The sequence below is a fragment of the Uloborus diversus genome, chromosome 5 (genome assembly GCF_026930045.1).
Source record: "Uloborus diversus isolate 005 chromosome 5, Udiv.v.3.1, whole genome shotgun sequence".
Classification (NCBI taxonomy): domain Eukaryota; kingdom Metazoa; phylum Arthropoda; class Arachnida; order Araneae; family Uloboridae; genus Uloborus; species Uloborus diversus.
This window is the reverse complement of record NC_072735.1, coordinates 129,748,936-129,768,773: the sequence shown is the minus strand read 5'-3', so window position 1 is coordinate 129,768,773 and position 19,838 is coordinate 129,748,936. Positions and strand designations below refer to the sequence as shown.

Here is a 19,838-nt window from a genome sequence, read left to right as displayed (position 1 = left end):
GAATGCGGCAATTCCCGCACTTTTCTCGTAGTTTCCCGTTTATTATAATTATTTAGTCTTTATTTCACAATCAGAACATATGAAATTATAGTAATAATGTGTAAGTATTTACTTCTGTAGCATCTTTTTTAAAAGGTTGAACTAAAATTGAGAAGAGTTTCACATTTTTGATTGTTTTTTTCCAAGTATTGTTCAGGCAAAATTTTTGGAAATTCTGTCCCGCATATAAGTTGAACTCCTAACTTTTAACCTCATTTTTTGTACTAAATTTCTTGAATTATATGCAAGTATATACCAGTAAGTCATTTTATTTCACATATTATCACTTTAGTTTCCATATAATTTTTACATCTTTAACTATACTCTGTACTTCAAAGTGGAAAATAAACAGTTAGAAACATAAGAATGGAAAAATATTATTAAAAAAAACATTCACGTTTATAGATATCAGATTAAGGTCAGTCAGTCCATGTGAAACTAACAAGGCACTCAATCTGACCATCTCAGATTTTTATGAAACTTTTAGAAATCTTACTCTCTGGCATCTTAAATTTAGACGTAATTTTTAAAAAATTGATCATTCATAACTGATGAGTGATTCATTTGAAATTCCTTAACAAGCACTTTTTTTTACTTGTTGATAGTGTTTAAAAATATTATAACTCAATTTCTATGGGAGCTATAGTGTTGTATAAAAGCTTATTTCAAAATCAATTATGCGCACTTTAATTTAATATACAACTTGAGTAATTTTATTTATTTTTTAAACAAAAGTTTAAAGATAGTGGGACCATGAATAGATGAGCAATTATAGTAAACGTGGGAGAAGTTTTACTAAAATATTTTAGTAACTACCCCCTACATAGTTCCCCTCTAAAATTTTTTGGATGTATTCCTTTAACAACTTTAAAAATCATATTTTATTCATAATTTTCAAAAAACATTAGTTCAAAATATTTTGAATTATAGCTCAAGTTACACATAGTATTAAAGAGTATGCAATGGAGTTGTTTCCTTCAGTCAAAAGTACTACTTTTAGTCAACTGAAATTGATAGAATGAGCAAAAAAAAACATGGACCCAGAAAATACTTCCATTTTCACAACAGTTATTCTTTAATTTTTTTAAGTGTCCGATTTTTCAAGAGTGGTCTACGTCACAAATGATGAATGTTGGCTTGTATTCCACTAGCGCACTGAAGCACTGAAAGTTTATGCTTGCTGTCCACCGTGTTTCCAGCTTATGATAATTCAGATGCGAATTAAATATTGAGCTCTATGATTGCTATTGCTATCAATCATGCCATTGCCACTACATATGAGTAAAGAAACAAATTAAATATTGTACTCTGCGCTAATGGCAACAGTGAACGGCAGTTCATCATTTGTGAGGTCATGTGCAGAAGCGTAAACAATAAAATCTAGTCTGCACACTGATTTAAATATATTTTTTAAATAGTAAATTTTGTTAAATTATTCAAAAAATGGTCAAATCCTATGTTTTTAAGCATGTTGGTTCAGAAAAAAACTTTTAAAATTTCAAAAACAATCTTATTTTCTTTAACCCGTGTTCAAAAATCTGCGTCAGTGGCAGCTGCTCCACCCAGTGGCAGCTATTCTGAGTGTCAGCAAATGCTACTCAAAAATCTGAATAATGCGCATTTGCGGGTTAGTTTAGGAACGAAATATTTACTATCAGATGGCATTACTTATTACTTATCTATGTTCCATTCAAATGATTGGCCTAGAACATTAGTATTTCTCTTTCTGACGTCAGAATTGGGTCTGTCAAGTGTCTGTAATTTATTGGATTTCATGAAAGAAAATATAAACATGTGCTAGCAAGTGAAAAGGGAAACATATATTCATTTTGAAGTGACTGTTTCTAGTTTTGATTTCATTTATAATGGGATTTCATGGGAGATATTCCAGCAAGGGGTTTTACTTTTAGATTCATTTGTGTAGCCATGGTGAACTTGTTATCTTCCTGAGGAGGAAATATCTGAATTTATGACTGATCCATGTATGGATTTTTCGGGAGACATTAAAACAACTATTAATTATTTTTATAGGAGTTCTTTATACAGAAGTTACTTTCTAAAATCATACACTGAAAAAGAAGGCAAAGAACTTAGACGGAGATGTTTAGTTTGCTCAAAGTGCAATAAAATACATAACACTACCTGTGAGAGTGCAATGCAAATTGATCCGTGCTTTGAAATTTTTCATGTGGCTTTAAAATATTAATTGTTACAATATTCTTCAAATATTTCCTAATGTTAAACAAAAATATTTTTCCTGTTTTGTGCAAAATATATTGTTTAATTTTGGTACTTTTAGTTATTGTAAAAAACAATATATTTTGTATTTTTCTTGTTAAATATCGATTATTTTCATCAAACATTTTTGTTATGATTGAAATTATGATATATTTTATCATATATTTAAAAAATGGTTTCATTGCTATGTAAAGTGTACATTTATTCCATTATTATGTAATGCGTACTTTCCTAAATTGCGTATTAGGCTTAACGGGAGAAATTGCACTGGGCTGCATGCAGTCTGTGTGTAACAGCTGTCGTCTTGAGGTAGTGCTATCTTCTGCAAGTTGCTATCCCAAATGGGTTAAAATGAGCTGTTATTCAAATAAAACCTGAGTTATGACATTTTAAACCAAAAAAGGCAGAAGTTAAAATAATAATAATTTCTGAAAGTTTTATGCAAATCTGAGATGGTCAGTCAGGTTTGAGTTTGTTTTTTTTTTGTTTTGTTTTGTTTTGTTTTTTTTTAATTTTACATGGAATGACCCATTTAACATGTGAAGACTAAATTTCAGAACTATATAATTATGTAGTAATAATTTTATTTCCTACCATTCACTGTTTAATTCCGTCTTAGTAAACTGATTGACTTGCAATTTAACCATTGGCCTCTGTGAAAGAAAAATAATGATATATTTTTTTCTCCTCTAAATAAAAAAAACATTCTAGACACCAAAATAGCACTTCAAACATTACCTCAGGATATTTTGATAAATAACCTTTAATAAAATCTCTAAGCTTTTCGTGAACATCCTCCGATACATCCTCACCTAAAAATGAAAATTCCAATGAAACCACAAGAAAAAAAAACACAAACACACAAGGCAAATAAACATTTTTTAAGAAAAATAATGATGAGAAAAAGGAAAAACCAAGCAGCAATTAATAGAAAAAGTTAAAAGGTCGAATCCAGAGCTCATCAGTCATGGAGGATTCAATAAATATGGTCAAAAGACCAAAAAATTTTAAACTACAAACTAAAAAGAGAGTGTTTAAGTTCCAGATGATGCCAGATAGGTGCCAGATATGCACAGATTAACATTGGGCTAAATGCACCACATGTTAAACTATAATCAATAAATAAGAACTTAAACCTAAATTAAAAGCAGGGATTTCGCCTAGACTAATTAGGAAAAATGAGTTCCGATAATTAGCTTTCCACAGGACAGTACCTGCCAATAACTTAAATTATTAAAAGCTTATTTCAAAATCAATTATGCGCACTTTAATTTAATATACAACTTGAGTAATTTTATTTATTTTTTAAACAAAAGTTTAAAGATAGTGGGACCATGAATAGATGAGCAATTATAGTAAACGTGGGAGAAGTTTTACTAAAATATTTTAGTAACTACCCCCTACATAGTTCCCCTCTAAAATTTTTTGGATGTATTCCTTTAACAACTTTAAAAATCATATTTTATTCATAATTTTCAAAAAACATTAGTTCAAAATATTTTGAATTATAGCTCAAGTTACACATAGTATTAAATTATCTTACCATGAGATCTGAAGTGAACAAACCCAATCCAGTATTCAGCTAATCAATATACAGTCCATTTATAAACATTAAAGTCAATATAAAACAAATCCGTGTCCGAAAAATTCAGTCCAAATTCCATGTAAGTCATCCGTTTCCCATGTGCAAAAAAAAGCATCCACATCAACGATCTAATCAAATGGTTTGTCGCAGTTGTATCATACAATTACAGTTTAACAGTTTTAAGAGAAGCGAAATGTTCATTGAAGGCTGTACTTGAGCAAATGTTTCAAACCAGATTTGTAAAGAAGTTATTATTGAGAAGTTTATTTTTGAGTACAGAAATTTCTTGATTCAAAGTGGAAATAGTATTGCAAATTCTTTTTATTCTGATAGCTTGTGAAAAAATGATGCCAATAAAAACTTTTTTACTTAAGCAGGATGAAAATCTTATAGGCTGTTAACTTTGAAATTAAATCACACCTTTTATCATAGATTGTAGTGTAACAATTTGAATCAATTTGTATGTTAATATCTAAAAAAATTGAAGTTATTTTGAATAAAACTAGTTTTTTTGAGCGTTAATGAATTGTGATAAATAGTTTATGCTATTTATTACAATTGCTGCTTGTATTTTCTTTTTTCTCATCATTGTCAAAAGGCATTGTCATCATTTTGATTTGGCATTGTCATGAAGCCAAAAAACGTTTATTTGGTTTGTATATTTCATGTAATTACTTGGCTTTTTAGTTTTGCTGTGCTGCGCATCTATGAGCGTTTGGTGTGGTCTTTTCAATATTCTTCACTTATATTATAATTATTATATACAGGGTGTTCCATTTTTAACCTGAAAGACCTTTATTTTTGCAACCGTTAGTCCTAGATGTATACTTCCAATTGCAAAAATGTTCAAAATCAGATCAGTCAAGTCATTGAAAGTTTGAAGTAAAAATAAGTCAAAAAACACAAAATTTAACTTTTTATATGGGTCCTAGGTCACTTAGCTTTATATTTAGGGAACTAATCTCTATTGAAAAATAATTCCAACACAAAAGTTAGAAATTAGTACTACCAATTTTCACCGAGATATGAAAAGCAGCATTTTGTGACTTACACCACTTTTCACTCATTATCAATAACACCATACCTGCCAACCTCCGAGAAAAAAAATCCGGAAGATTTTTTTATTTTTATCCACAAGATTTTAACGCAAAATAAAATCAAACAGGACACCTACCCTCTTTACATTTAACAATATATTAGTTATTAATTTTATATCAATTGAACTTACTTTCGTTTAGTAAATATTACTTTTATTGCTTTCTTTAAAAGTTTGGAAATAACATTTGTTACTCATCTTAAAAAAAAGAACGAAGCAAAAACAGCTCGAATTGAGAGAATGAGAAGATAATTGGCGCCGGAATTGTGCCCCTAGTTGCCCGCCGCGACGCTTGCTTTGATTGGATCCCGATGAAGTCATGCGCTGTATCACTCAGTGACGTCATAATCTTGCCTCGCTTCTTCTCGTACCATTCTCTTACGGCAACCTTTCCTTGGCTACTTGGATTATAACGCGGTGCCGCGCTCCACAAAAGTCTCGTTAGCGCCAAAATTGGCGAGATTATTTTTTCTACAAAACGTGAAAAATCTGGAAGATTTTGCTCATAACCGGAAAAACGGAAAAGGACATAAAAATCCGTAAAACTTCCGAGAAATCCGGAATGGTTGGCAGGTATGAATAACACCGTTTGGAGGAAAATATAGTGGTTAACAATTGTTGGAATTACATGTGTGCATCGAGTGTGGTTTTTCAAATTCTTCGAGGCTTTGTAGTGTATTTTTGCGTATCATGGCATAACACTTGCATTTATTTTTCGACAGCAATGAAAAATATAAGTATCTTGTTTTTCTTACTTAGATGACCTGTCATTCTTCTGAAAGGGCAATAAATTCCAATCTCATCTTATGTATGGTCCCATAAAACTTTAACATTCCCTTGAGTTTTGGTGGAACAAATGTCAATTTTTTGTGTCAGTAATAGTTTTCAATGAATATAATTTCTCTAAATATTAGTTAGGGGACCTAGGTGCTGTATAAAAAGTTAAATTTTATATTTTTTGACTCATTTTTATTTTGGCTTCAAACTTTCAATATCTTAACCCTGCATCTGATTTTGAACATTTTTGCAATTGGATGTATGCATCTGGGACTAGCAGTTGCGAAAATAGAGGTCTTGCAGGTTAAAACAGAATACCCTGTACATATATGTACATATATATATATATATATATATATATATATATATATATATATATATATATATATATATATATATATATATATGCTACTTATTTCCAACAATTTAAATTACATTTTATTAAATATTGAAAGAAAAAAATGCATTAACAATTCAAATTAATTTTCCAATCTATACAAATGAAAACTGGACAAAAACTCATGTACAGGGTGTTCCTGTTTAACCTGCAAGGCCTCTATTTTCCAAACCGTTGGTCTTTGATGTATACTTCCAATTGCAAAAATATTCAAAATCAGATGCAGAGTTAAGATATTGAAAGTTTGAAATTAAAAAAAATATGAGTCAAAAAACCAGCTCCCAGGTCCTCTAACTTATATTTAGGAACATAATTTCTTCTCTGTTGAAAAATATTTACTGGCACAAAAACTTGACATTTGTGGGACCAAAACTCAAACAGGTATTCCAGTTCAAAGTTTTAAGGTACCATGCAAAAGATGAGATTGTAACTTGTCGCCCTTTCAAAAGAATGACAGGTTGTTGAAGTAAAAAAAAAGTATATAACACAACACAGTAATGAAGTAAAAACGTATTTTTATTTTTCATTGCTATTCCAACAACGCACTCAATGCACACATGTAATTTTAAACACTAATTAGTCGCTATATCTCTCCTCAAAAGGTGTAAATTATGGTGAGTGAAAAGTGGTGGAAGTCACAAAATGCTGCGTTTCATATCTCGGTGAACATTGGTCATACTACTGTCAAATTTTTTGCGTTGGAATTATTTTTTCAACTGAGATTATTTCCCTAAGGGGACCAAGGGCCCGTATAAAAAGTTACATTCTGTATTTTTTCACTCGTTTTCTTCTTTGCTTCAAACCTTCAATATCTGAACTCTGCATCTGATTTTGAAAACTTTTGCAATTGGAAGTATGCATCTAGGACTAAGGTTTGCAAAAATAGAGGCCTTGCAGGTTAAACCAGAAGACCCTGCTTAAGCTTTTGATTTTTGTAACAATATGAACATAGTACAGGGTCTGTATAAAAAGTAATGAGACTCAGCTGTGTTCTAAGAATTTATTGCAGATATTAATACTCACACCAAAAATTCTTCAAAATAAGATCCTTAGCCCAGCACACTTATCCCAGAGAATCTTCTAAGCTTCAAGGATTGGTTTGTAGTCTTGTTCCAGAATGTCCTTTAAAAGTCTTGTACCAGTGCTTTCACAGCCTCGAGTTCCATGATGATGCCCTTTTAGTGAGTTTTCATCTTCGGAAATAGAATAACTCGGCTAGAGCTAAATAATGCCTGTAGGCGAGCTGGGGAAGCGTAGAGATAGATACCTTTATTGATCAGGAAGTCTTGGAGATGGATCAGGTATTTTCAGCATTTCTCAAGTTTTCAGCAATTATGCTGTGAACTGTCATTTTATTAAGTCTAACTTCATCTGCAATCGTTCTCACACTTAAATGGTGGTCAGAATTTAGCACAACATGCACACGTTCCACGTTTGCATACGTTCTGCTGGTTGACGGACACTCTGTTCGAGATTCATCCTAGACGCTCTCCCAGCCATCTTTGAAACACTTGTGCCACCGAAACATATGCACCTTCAACAGACAATTATCTCTAAAAACTTGCTTACACATCTCTGAAGCCTTTGAGGTCAATTTACCAAATTCCACACAAAACTTAATCACAAAACGCTGCTCAAATATTCTCTACATTTTAGAAATGGAACAACGTTTGCAATAGAGGTCCGCTATAAATACGATGCTGCCCGAACAAAGACTCCCAGGTGACTGCGGACCGGAGTGAGTCTCACCAGTAACCTTCACCACTGACCTAACTAGTTTCTGCGCACTTGAGAGCTACAGTCGAATCAGGAAAAAATTAGTCTCATTACTTTATATATAGACCCTGTATTAAACTTATTAATTCAAACATTAATTTAGACATCCGCCATACAGGGGAGGGGGGATTTTTTTTAAATTAAGTCCTACAAACACAATGGTAGGCCATTTTGTTAATGTTGGGGGAAATGATGGGGTTCAGGGACCCTCTCACAGCATTTTTTTAAAAACTTTTTACTCTTTTCAGGATTTTCAGCACTTGAAAATTATTTTTATATTTTTATTTCAAACAGTTTGAGGTTTTAAAAAGTGTATGAATCATGTTTTAAGAAAATACGAAAAAAATTCTTTAGAAAAGTAAATCAAAAGTGCATTTCCAGATGCTCAATTTTGTGCATTAGGAGAGTACAGAAACAGAAACCCAACTTCATACAAGTTATATCTTTAAAAAACATTTTGTGTCACTGAACAAGTATTTTATTCCAGACTGAAAATAGTTGTTGGACAAACATGTCTACTTACTTTGTTCTCTAACAACATTTATATCATGTTGGCTTATATATTGTGCATAACCATCATCAAAAAATATAAGGTACCTAAAAATAAAATTTAATTGATGATTTATAAAGCAATACATCAGGTAAGCATTATTCAATTTGACAGTTGAACAGTCAAACAGGCAGAACTTTGACAGTTTTTACAAGTATTTACTATGCTATTTTTAATAAGAACACTTAAGGGAACTTTTAATAGACATATAACGGGAGTGAAAAATGAAAATCAATTTCTGAAGCAGTTACATAGCAAGTTAAATTGCATTTTAGACAACTAATTTTGGAGAATGTCAAACAACATTTTTTAAGTTAACAAGAGCTATTGAATACACATACAAACACTTCAAAAACATTTCATAACTCAGGAAATTCGGATACAATTTAAAAAATTTCCCAGCGTTGTATAATGTATGTAAATCACACCTATGAGAGGCGACTCTAAAGCTTTTAGAATTCAAATGTTCGTAAAATGTATCAGGGTTGTTTGGTTTAAACCACGTTGGGTACAAGCCAACTGGCAAGAAAATTCACCATACATTATTTGTAAATATACAGGCGAATTAAGACTTATTAATTTTCTATTAAGGGCAAAGCCGTGCCGGCACCACTAGTACAAAATAAATAGGCTTATAATTGAGAAAAACCAAGTGCAACAAGGGAGGGGTCTGGACCCCCTGAACCCCCTCCCTTGTGCGCGCCACTGCTATTTGCAGAGTTGCCAACTGCTACGAAAAAATCCTAGTTTCTACAAATTACAATTTTAAACTACGACTCTACGAAAGCGATTCCAAAAATTAAGATTTTCTGGTTTTTTTAATTTATAATCCCAAGAACGCAAAAAAAAAAAAAAAACATAAACTGCATGAAAATTAAACTGGTAAGTTCAGAAAATCAACTTCCGCATGTGTGCGGACGGTCTCTGTGCATAAAACATAATGCCACTTCCCCCATTTGCTAAGCCTATAATGCACAAACAAGCAGCGCATGTGTACGAGGGTCGTCTGAAAGTTTCTGACCTTGACATGAAGATGGCAGCACTAGTAATTCAAAGTGGGGTGTCCTTACTTAGGCATTCTTTAGTAGCTCGGAATCGAAATTGGCTCCAATTTGAGCTCAAATTGTTTGTTTGACAGCCATTTTTTTTGAGTTGATGTTATAGTTTTTGTGAAAATGTGATAGTCACAAAATGTCTATTAGAAATATTCTCACCAATTCATTTTAAAAGCTAAGTGTAAACTAAATGTAAATGTATTTACTCACTTGTTTTTCTTTGTTAATGAATAAGCAGTTAATCTTGTGTGTCCCTTTAAAGGACGCTTGTTTCAAATTGCGTATCGGAAAGCAATGTGTAAGCAACGGATCGGCTCGGAACGAAGCGTTCGTCAGGAAGAAGGATGTGACGTCAGAGCACGCGCGGATGTGTGACGTATTCTTCCGATGACTTGGAGCAGATCGAACGTTCTGGAAGGATCCAGATGGCTCTTACGTAAGCATATCCGGAGTGATGTGCCACGTAGTGCGGGATAGGATATAAGCGGAAGGAATGAGAAGGAAATCACTTCTGCTCGCGTTTCTCATTTTTCGACCGAGTATAGTCGTCTTTTTTTTAGAGGATCGTTCGCTGTTGAAGCGGCGTCCTGAACTTAGGAAATGGTAGGATTTCGCCATGAGAGTTAGGGACTTATTTTTTTTTGAAACATTTTAGAATAGTTATCGTTAGGGTGTTAAATTTTTTTTAAAAACGTGTTCTTTTGGAACATGAAGATTAATTTGAGTATTGTTGAAATCCCTATTTGTTTATACCGTTTACAGAAGTTTTTATGTTTTACAGTTGTTAATTATTAGATTTATAAATAAAATTATTTAGCTTTTCATTTCAGTTCTGACATTTCATTTACTAGATAGCTATAGAAATGTGTAATAGAAAGGCATCTGCTAAACCTTAGGAGTTTAACTTCATTACAGAAGTTAGACACGAATTGTTGGGTCAACAAGAAAATGGAAAAAATCTAGCATCAAGCTGTCATTCGCTACTTGTTTTTGAAGGGGAATATGCCTGCCCAGATTAAAGAGGAGTTGGACGCTGTGTATGGGGACTCTGCTCCATTATCTACCACAGTGAAATTTTGGGTAGCAGAATTTAAACGTGGCTGTACCAGCTTTGGTGATGATGAATGTTCGGATCGACCCAAAACTGCTACCACTGACGAAAACATCACCAAAGTTCATCAGATGGTGCTGTATGACCATAGATTGAAGGTTAGGGAGATAGCAGAAGCTATGAATATCTCCAAGGAACGTGCTTGCCACATTTTGAACGAAGAATTGGGCATGCACAAGCTGGCTGCACGTTGGGTGCCACGTTTGCTCACTTTGGACCAGAAACGGGTCCGAATGAACAGTTGCAGTGCTCTTTTGCCGCTATTCCTGCGCAACAAAACGGAATTTTTCCCACGATTGATCACTGCAGTGTGTAACCTGGATCCACCACTACACCCCTGAAACAAAAACTCAGTCAAAACAGTGGAATGCAAAGGGAGAACCAGCTCCAAAAAAGGCCAAGACAGTTCCTTCTGCTAGGAAAGTGATGGCAACAGTTTTTTGGGATAGCCATGGAATTATATTCATAGACTATCTTGAAAAGGGTAAAACCATTACAGGAGCATACTATGCGACTTTACTTGACAAATTAAACAATGAAATTGAAGAAAAACGGCCTCATTTGAAAAAGAAAAAGTCCTTTTTCATCAAGACAATGCTCCATTACAAACCTCAGCAGTTTCAATGGCTAAAATCCCTGAATTGAAGTATGAACCAGGGGTGATTGTGAGTTCATCAAAAAATACCTGAAAGTTTCAAAGCGAGAACGGGGGGGGGGGGGGTAATCTTTGGCCCCTATTACTTAAGTGCACCTTTGCCATAAATAGTTCTGAGTCAAAATAGTGTGTGTACATTTGATTAAAATTTTAATGGGTTACAAAGTTACTTTTGAGCTGGTGTTATACGAAATTATCTTGACATTTGTCCATCTTAAGGGATAAGTGTTTACCTTAAGGCTCTTGCAGGTATATTTGATGAGTATTATATAATTTTTCAAAAAAGGGGGAGGTAGGGAGATAAAAGCATAACAAAAAAAAACATAATTCCGGTATTTTCGGACATAAAAATACCGGAAATACGTCCGAAAATACCGGAAATTCGGTAAAATACCGGAACACAATCATCCCTGGTATGAACTGATTGAGCACCCTCCCTACTCGCCAGACCTGGCCCCAAGTGACTTTTTCTTGTTCCCTAAGCTGAAAGAAGCTCTTGGGGGGACAAAAGTTTTCTTTAAATGAAGAGGTAATCGACTTTGTCAACAGTTATTTCGAAGAGAAAGACTCATCGTACTATTTGGATGGGTTAAAAGGATGGGAGCATCGCTGGATCAAGTGTATGGACTTACAAGGAGACTATATTGAAAAATAATAGTCAACTTGGAAGGTAAATATCGTTTTTCTTCGTTAGGTCGGAAACTTTTCAGACAACCCTCGTAGAAACGAATTTGCGAATACGTACAGATGGATGACTATCCACTATCCAACAACACGTCTCCATCTGCTGTTGAACTGAAGTGAAGACAAAAGAAGTGAAAAACAATGTTTAGGTTTCGTTTCACGTAACTGTAACAAGCATCATTTTTTGAAAGTTCCATGGTGTAAAGCTGGATCGATTTTTAGACCACAACCCTGATGCAGTTATTTAATCTTCGGAAAACCAGAAAAACTGCCAAAAATTCTGTGAAGAATATAAAAGCACTAGTCTATTCCTTACTTCATCTTTAAAGACAGGTTATGCAAGATGGCATTACTTGCAATAGCGATTCTTCAGTTTCACATGGTAGTCGTGATGATTGCCGCAAGCATGTTACTTCAAAAAGTTATGCTGACCCAGTGAAAGGTACAGCTAATAATCAAGAAGTGAATTTTTAAAATCAATACTTTATTATCTTAAAATACTCTGCATAATATTTGAAATTTGTTAAGTATCATTGTTTTTGTTCTTTATACTGTTGACAATTCATCAGTCTCACATTTGTTAAATCTTAAGTTTGCAGCGGCCACATCCCCCCCCCTCCCGGCAAAATGCAGATACAATTTTGGACTTTCAAAAATTGGCAGCTCTGGCTATATACGTAAATATGTACACATTTATGCATAATTCTGCATATACAGTTTTTTTTATTACAATGAAACAAAGTGTAACAAAACTAACCTTCCATTGTTTGAAGTTTTTGGTGGTTCAGCAATTACTCCAGCATACATTGCACTGACAACTTGATCAGTGTATTTTGCTACAAAAAGTAAACAAAAGTTATCATTAACAATAGTTATTGTAAAATGCTTAACATGTTAAAATTAAAGTAAACAATAAATATAATTTTCCAACTCCCAATGCAAAAGTAATTTTTCCCTAAAAAGAGTACTTAACCTGCAAATCAAAATATTTCATCTAAATCAACTAAATCACTGACATGGCAGACACTGTTACACAGCATATCAAAATGGAATCTGAACAACCTTGACTAAACATGTTTGTTTTTGCCCAGGCTGCAGAAGACAGTCTGTTTCTTTAAAATCAACCAACATTTTTAGAAGATGCATGAAAAACACTCTTTGATTTGATGGTAAACTGAAAAAGGAAAAGAAAAAAATCCTGTGCAATAAATATAATTGAACAGGTCCAGCTTCATTCAACATTTTTAATCTTCAAGAAAGCAGCAGTTGCTTTCAGCCTATTGGTGTCAACATTTCCTTTTTGATTGCTTCTTATGCCTCAAAGAAGGAGCATCTCTTTTACAGTCCAGCAGTATCTGGCAAGCATTAACTCAACCCAATGAGACTGATGCATCTGTTCTATTGCTAAGATACATTGATATCTCGGTGAAACCTCTCCCTATGCTCATCACACACAGTTCCAGTTTTTTTTTTGGGGGGGGGGGATCCTGGAAGAAATGCAGGAAATGGAGTTTCAGTCACATATGTTGCATCAATGGTCACAGAACTTTAGTAGGAGTTTTTTGACCAAATCTTGGTCAAGTCTTGGAAGTACTAAGTCTTCTGACATAAGCTTTGCTTCAACTAGATGCAAACTTCACCACTTTCTCTTTTTAATACCTACTATCATTGACAGAGAATTAATTAATTTGAGGAGCTTTCTAAATAAATTCCTTCTTTGAATTCCATTAATTTCTTTTCTTTTTAATGTATTGAAATATCCCCTACTTTGAGACCAATTGTTAAAATGATACATGCCCATTCTTCATTGGTTGAAAGAAAATCACTAAAAGAAAAAAAATGTCCAGCCGAAACCGAGATTTACAAACACGATTTCAAAAGATTACTACAAAACAGCAATAAACACTAAAGCATATCAATTAAAATTTGGAGTGCTATTAAAAGTACAGGTACAATAAGTTTTGAAAAACTTCACTTCATATAATCAACAGAAAATGAAAGAACTCGAAATGTAGCCCTACGCTCATCTAACTCTATGGCTTCTTCTCGGAACAGAAAATGATTTCGAACTGAGCAGAAAATATTTGAGCAGAAAGGGTTCAAATGAGGCCTTCCAGCAAATGAATGATACTGGGATCAGGGTCTTACTTCATTAGGAATGATAGAAGAGAAGACTGCAGTTTTACATGATAAAATGCCAAATTTTGTTTAAAGGAAAAATTAAAGGGTGGAGGATTATCACTAGTAAATGCAATAACAGTATACCGAATACCTGTATTTGCCGAGGTAAAATATCAGTACTTTCGGTATTAACTGAAAATAAGAAATACAGTTTCAATTAAAGAATTTTTCATTTTATTTATTAATAACTACTTATATTTTAAATGTACATTTCTTTTTCCATGATACAGAACCAAAATCAATCTATTGATGTAAAAATTTATCTTCAAAAGCACGCACTAATTGAATATCATTAAACAAAAGCAGTTGAAAGATTGTCATTACTAGATGGTGAGATGAATTGCATTTTTGTGTTCTTTTGTGCACCCTGATTTTTTCCATTTTCCTGATCACTCAATTTCCCTTGCGAATGCTAATTTCGAGTGTAATTTTGAATGCATTTGTCCGATGAACTATTGATTCCAACCATCAATTGTAGCAAAACTTTACACGATTTTTTTTCATAAATACAGTTAGCTCTTTGTTTAACGACTTTCAAAGGACCATGAAAAATCGTCTTTAAGTAGAAAGCGTGCATCCTTTCAAAACAATAGTGGACCATCTGGGACAATGAAAAGCTGTCTTTAAATAGAGGAAGTCGTTAAATAGGGCATCGTTAAACAGAGATCCATCTGTATGTGTGTAAACTATAGAGTATAACCCTGCTTTAACGATTTTCAAGAGACCAGAGTCAGATAAAAATATAAAGTATCTGTGCACGCAACTCAAAAGTATCTGCAAGCTAATCATTGTCTATCACGCAAAAAGGGGGGGGGGGTGTCTGGATTTTTAAAAATAAAGAAAAACTATCATAAGAAATAAATACTTGCAGGTATATGCTTTGAGGTTACAGGGACCTAATTTTCATGCCAATTATGCGAGCCTATGGATGCAAAGACCTAAGCTATATCTCAAAATTTTAAAACTAAGCTTCTTTTAGCATGTCATTTTAGCATGCAAATTTCATGTTGTGAAAAGGGTATATGAATTTTTTGCAAACATGTCTAGTTATTTTAGGCATATCTAAACACCTCTCAAACTGTTTTAAATCCTTTCTTACCTATATATTACCATCTTTTACATAAAGTGAATTTTTACTGTATTTTTAAAAATCTGCATTAATTAAAATAAAACATTGTTACAATGCACAAAATCAATGATTGATGAGAGAAAGAGACATAAAATAAAACTGTGCGGTGTGTACAACATGTAGTGATAATAAAATGCAGAACTATATTAGTACTGTACAGTAGATGCAGTTATTGTATTAAGAACTGATTATCTATGCAGCGCGATTGTATTTTTATGTCTTTCCCTAACATTTCATACACCACAGGAGCCTCGTCAGAAGAAGAGGAAGAACACGAAAGGGTGATGAATTAACCTTCTGCTTTTGCCGAAATTATGCTGCCGAAAATTTTCGCGTTGTGGGTGAGTAACTCGTGGTAGCTCTGAAATTTATTACTTGTGAAAAACTTGCATTATAGCCACTTCACTAAGTCGAGTCGTGTTTTATCGCAAGTAGATTATGTCAAATTTTTTGCACAACTTTATATGAATTGATAACAATTGCTTGTTTTTGCAAGAATTAAAATATTTTCGCAGGAACCTTGTATCTGGTTCTGAATTTTAACCCCTGTAACTTAAAGTTGCATACTAACCAATAATTCTTGTTCCAACTGGAATAAGTACATCTGAGGGTTCCGAATAAGCTAGTTGTTTTCCATTACAAAATTTTGGATTTATTAATTTATTACTATCAAAACGAACTCTGTACAGTTTTTCTGTGCTGTTTTCACATATTCTTAGAATTGTGCCTTTTTCCCATGTTCCTAGTAAATTTGTTTTTTGGATCCAAGCTTTTGAACCAACTTCGAATTCTCTGGAAGAAAAAAAATAATAGTTTCAGTACCTAAAAAAATATTTTTCATAAAAGTAGCTGACTAAAGTCAGAGAATCAAGATACAACAATTAATTTTTATTTTGCATTAATATTTTACATGGCAACACAGTACCCAAAAATTAATATTAATATAATAATATATACGTATAGAATTTATTCACAAAGTTTCAAGACTGATTTTTTTTTTTTTTTGAATAGGGGCATGTGAATATTCCCATTCAATGATTCAACTGACAGGGTGAGGTGGTAGGCTGGTAGGGTGTTTCAGTTAACAGAGCACATCTACGTCAATTATTTCCGAAACGTAAGAGAGAATCATTGGAGGAAGTGAGTGTTATTTTTACTTCAGTCAAAAACTAATTGAGACGAGAATGAAGCATCATTTGGAGCAGTTGAAGTTTCGGCTATGCACAACATGACAATACTGCTTCAAGCACACTACAGCTCACCTTCGCTCCAAGTGCTTTTTTATTTTTTGCTCTCCCAAATTTTTCTAAATTTGGGAGAGCAAGGATTTTGAATTCAAAGGCTTTTAGTTCGCTGTACAAAAATGTTAAAAAAAATTTATATTCTCAGACCAGTTTTAGACTGGAAAAGAAAGCAATTTGACTGAATTTCAGAAGTACAGTATTCCAGTATTCAGGTAGCTTCAACAAGGTCTCTTAACAGCCTTGCATGTAAAGACTTCCAGTGAGCTTTTGAACAATGGAAAAAACATTGGCAACGGTGCGTTGATGCTCAAAGGTGACATTTCAAAGGCTCGCCATACAAAAATATTTTTAAATAATTATATTCTCAGACCAGTTTTAGCAGTTAAATATAACGTCCAATAAGTTTTGAAAACTAAAGTTTTCTATGCTTTGTGAGTCAAAAAAATACAATGCTGAATCAACAAATAAAAATAGATTTGATAATGTTTATTCTTTAGGTAAAATGGTATTTATTTTCAATTTTACTACAAAAATATCATTTATTTGTTCGCATTCAACATTCTTCCTTGAGCATTTGCATTACTCCTTAGCTATTTACAAAAGAAGGTATTTTCATCAATTTTTTTTTTCGTTTTGAAGTTTTGCAGTTGAATACTTAGCTATCAAACTACAGGGCTCATCACAGATTGATGTATCAAACTAGAAAAACCAAATATTATTGATATTGTTCAAGATTATAACATTATGAATTTAAAAATTCATAACATAATAATCCCAATCCTATTAGGTCAAAATAGTGTTTTACTGCATGCACCAGGAAAAAGTTATAAGCATTTTTAAGTAAAAGTACATCAATATTAAGTCTGATATTTAACCACTTTTTCTCAACTGTGAACAACTAAAATTCTAGCTTTTGTTTTGAGGCTTTTCTTGCTATTGGGTAATTTAAAAATCTTCCTTTTTGATTACTTTTCTGTGATCTGTTGGGAAATTTTACAGATTTTTTTTTTTTCAAGCCTGATTGTTGAACATGACTACCTTTTATTTTCGAGGTAGACCATGCAAAGACAAGGCGACACAGCTAGTACTGTTACTGAAAAAAGAAAATTTGGGGGGAAAAAAAAGGTTTGTGTTACCATAAATCAAAAGGAAAATAATAATAATAAATAAAATATATAAATTAATGCATACTTCCTCACTAAGGTTCCAGATGGAGGTAAATTAAATTTTTCATCTGATTTAATAGTAGTTACTATTTCTAATCCTTCTGGAGTTTTAGGTAATTCCTTCTTTGGAGACAGTAGTCCCTAAAAAAAAAATCACTGAGCATAAATTATTTCTTAATGAAAATTAATGATCAGATCAGTATGCATAAAGTAAAAGTCCATACATAAATAGAGCTGTCAATCTGAGAGGAAAAAAATAGAAATGCATAGAAAATATTGAAAACATATATTGGATGAAAAGCAATCACATCTCCCCCTCGCCCCCTTTCCTTCTTTTCACAGTTCTACAAAAGCATTTCCTTTGATATAACAAAGTCCTATAAAACATCACACTGGTCTCCCCCCCCCCTCCAAAAAAAAAAAAGATTAAAATGACGTAACCTTTCCATACTTACATTTTGGAGACTTAAGTTTTGTAAATTTTCAGTTCCTAAAAAATGAGAAAAAAAAGTCAATTCTGATCATGCCTAGCAACGTATGAAAAAAATTTTATGTATGCAAAAATTTTACACCATAAGAAATGAACATAAGTAAATATCAAACTTTTAAAAAGCTTTACAAGAGCTAAATGTAACTAAAACTTACTTGTCACAGATTTAACTTCCTAAACTTTAAATTATTAACATTTCTGCTGATGAGTTATAACATCAAAATTTGATCTCAGTATAAACATTTGTGATAATACAATGCTACATTTAAAAAAATGATACAAATAAAATTTTTAACATTTCTGTAGATTACAGATGTAATAAGCTCATTAAAAAAAGTACAATTTTTGAAGATTTCACTTATGCATTGGTGAGCAAAAATTAAGAACTAAGTAGAAACATTAGCACATCAGCTGAACAAGGGACAAAGGTGGCTCCCCACCATTTTTTTTTTTTTTTAACAAGCATCAAACTGTTTTAGGCTTTCGTTAGGTGACCTATAGGGGGTCGGAGGTGCTCTCTCAAAATGTTTTTTTAACTAGTCTTAAAAACTTTTAGAAAGCCTGGTGATTTTAGGGTTTTGAGAGGCTCTTCCCAAAAATTTCCAAACCTGGACTCCTTAAAAAGAAAATTAAGTTTGTCTTTAGGGAATATGAAGGAAGACTTTCAAGGTTAACTTAAAAAAAGCACACTCAGTATTAGAGTGGTGCAGATGTGCGTATCAAGAAACTGCAGTCAACTCTTGTTTATCGGGCTCAATCCATTCCATATTGTACCGCGACAAATAAAATTCCACAAAGAAGGGTTTTTTCAGTACGTACAAAGTGACAAGAAATAACATGGACACACATGATACATAATAATTTTAATGCTAATGAAAATATTACGACCACACTTCAAAATAAATATGAAAAAATTAATTTAATATATTTACAAATTTTTAAAGCGGCTACCTATAGCCTTAATACAGAGCTTTAAGTATGTCACAAAATTTTTGGTTAAGGGCTGCATTTAACTTACTATATTTTATTCCACAATGATCAATGATCAGAGCTTCAATAAATTATTCTAACAGAAAACTCTTTCAAGTTTCATTATTTTAAGCACTTTTTTCCCCACACACCACAATATAACTGCAACACAGAAGTATTTCCTTGATTTAGTTGCAGAAAATCTCATTTTAAATGTGATCAGAAACATTTTATTTTTTTGAAAGGGGGTGATTTTAACATTTTTTATGAGTTTTTCAAAGGATGTTTTGACATTTTTATGAAATCCTTCTTTCATTAAAAAAAAGTTTTTTTTTTTTTTTGAAGATTTTGCTATAAGTAGATCCACGCATTTCTTAGTATTAGTAGAAAAACAATTATTATATTAATAACTTACCAAAAGTTGTTAACCAGTGATCACCACTCTGATTAAGGATAGTTTTTAGCTGTGGGTGATTTTTTAAAATCTCTACATCAATTCTGTAAAAAAAAAATAATAAATTTTAAGAAGCACAACTTGCTTTTCTATCAAACTGTTTATTATTCAAATTTGACTAACAAGTTAACTTATATTTACAATAACAAACTTCAATGAACATGAAAATGGCATTTAATGCAATGATACCTCAAAGTTACATGTTAAGAGGAGCCCGAAAGGGAACTCGTCACTCAAATTTG

General features: G+C 32.6%; 1 protein-coding gene across 1 annotated transcript in view; it reads right to left on the bottom strand.

Annotated features, from left to right (window-relative positions):
* The window catches only part of LOC129222062 (histone-lysine N-methyltransferase SETDB1-like), a 138,653-nt gene that overhangs the window by 46,156 nt on the left and 72,659 nt on the right, over positions 1-19,838 (bottom strand). Inside the window, exons 5-12 of the mRNA XM_054856486.1 lie at positions 19,558-19,640; positions 18,139-18,173; positions 17,709-17,824; positions 15,845-16,065; positions 12,721-12,799; positions 8,432-8,505; positions 3,016-3,089; positions 2,872-2,930 (exon numbers count right to left, since the gene is read on the bottom strand). Coding sequence (XP_054712461.1) covers positions 2,872-2,930; positions 3,016-3,089; positions 8,432-8,505; positions 12,721-12,799; positions 15,845-16,065; positions 17,709-17,824; positions 18,139-18,173; positions 19,558-19,640 — 741 coding nt within the window. The remainder of the gene's footprint in view (positions 1-2,871; positions 2,931-3,015; positions 3,090-8,431; positions 8,506-12,720; positions 12,800-15,844; positions 16,066-17,708; positions 17,825-18,138; positions 18,174-19,557; positions 19,641-19,838) is intronic.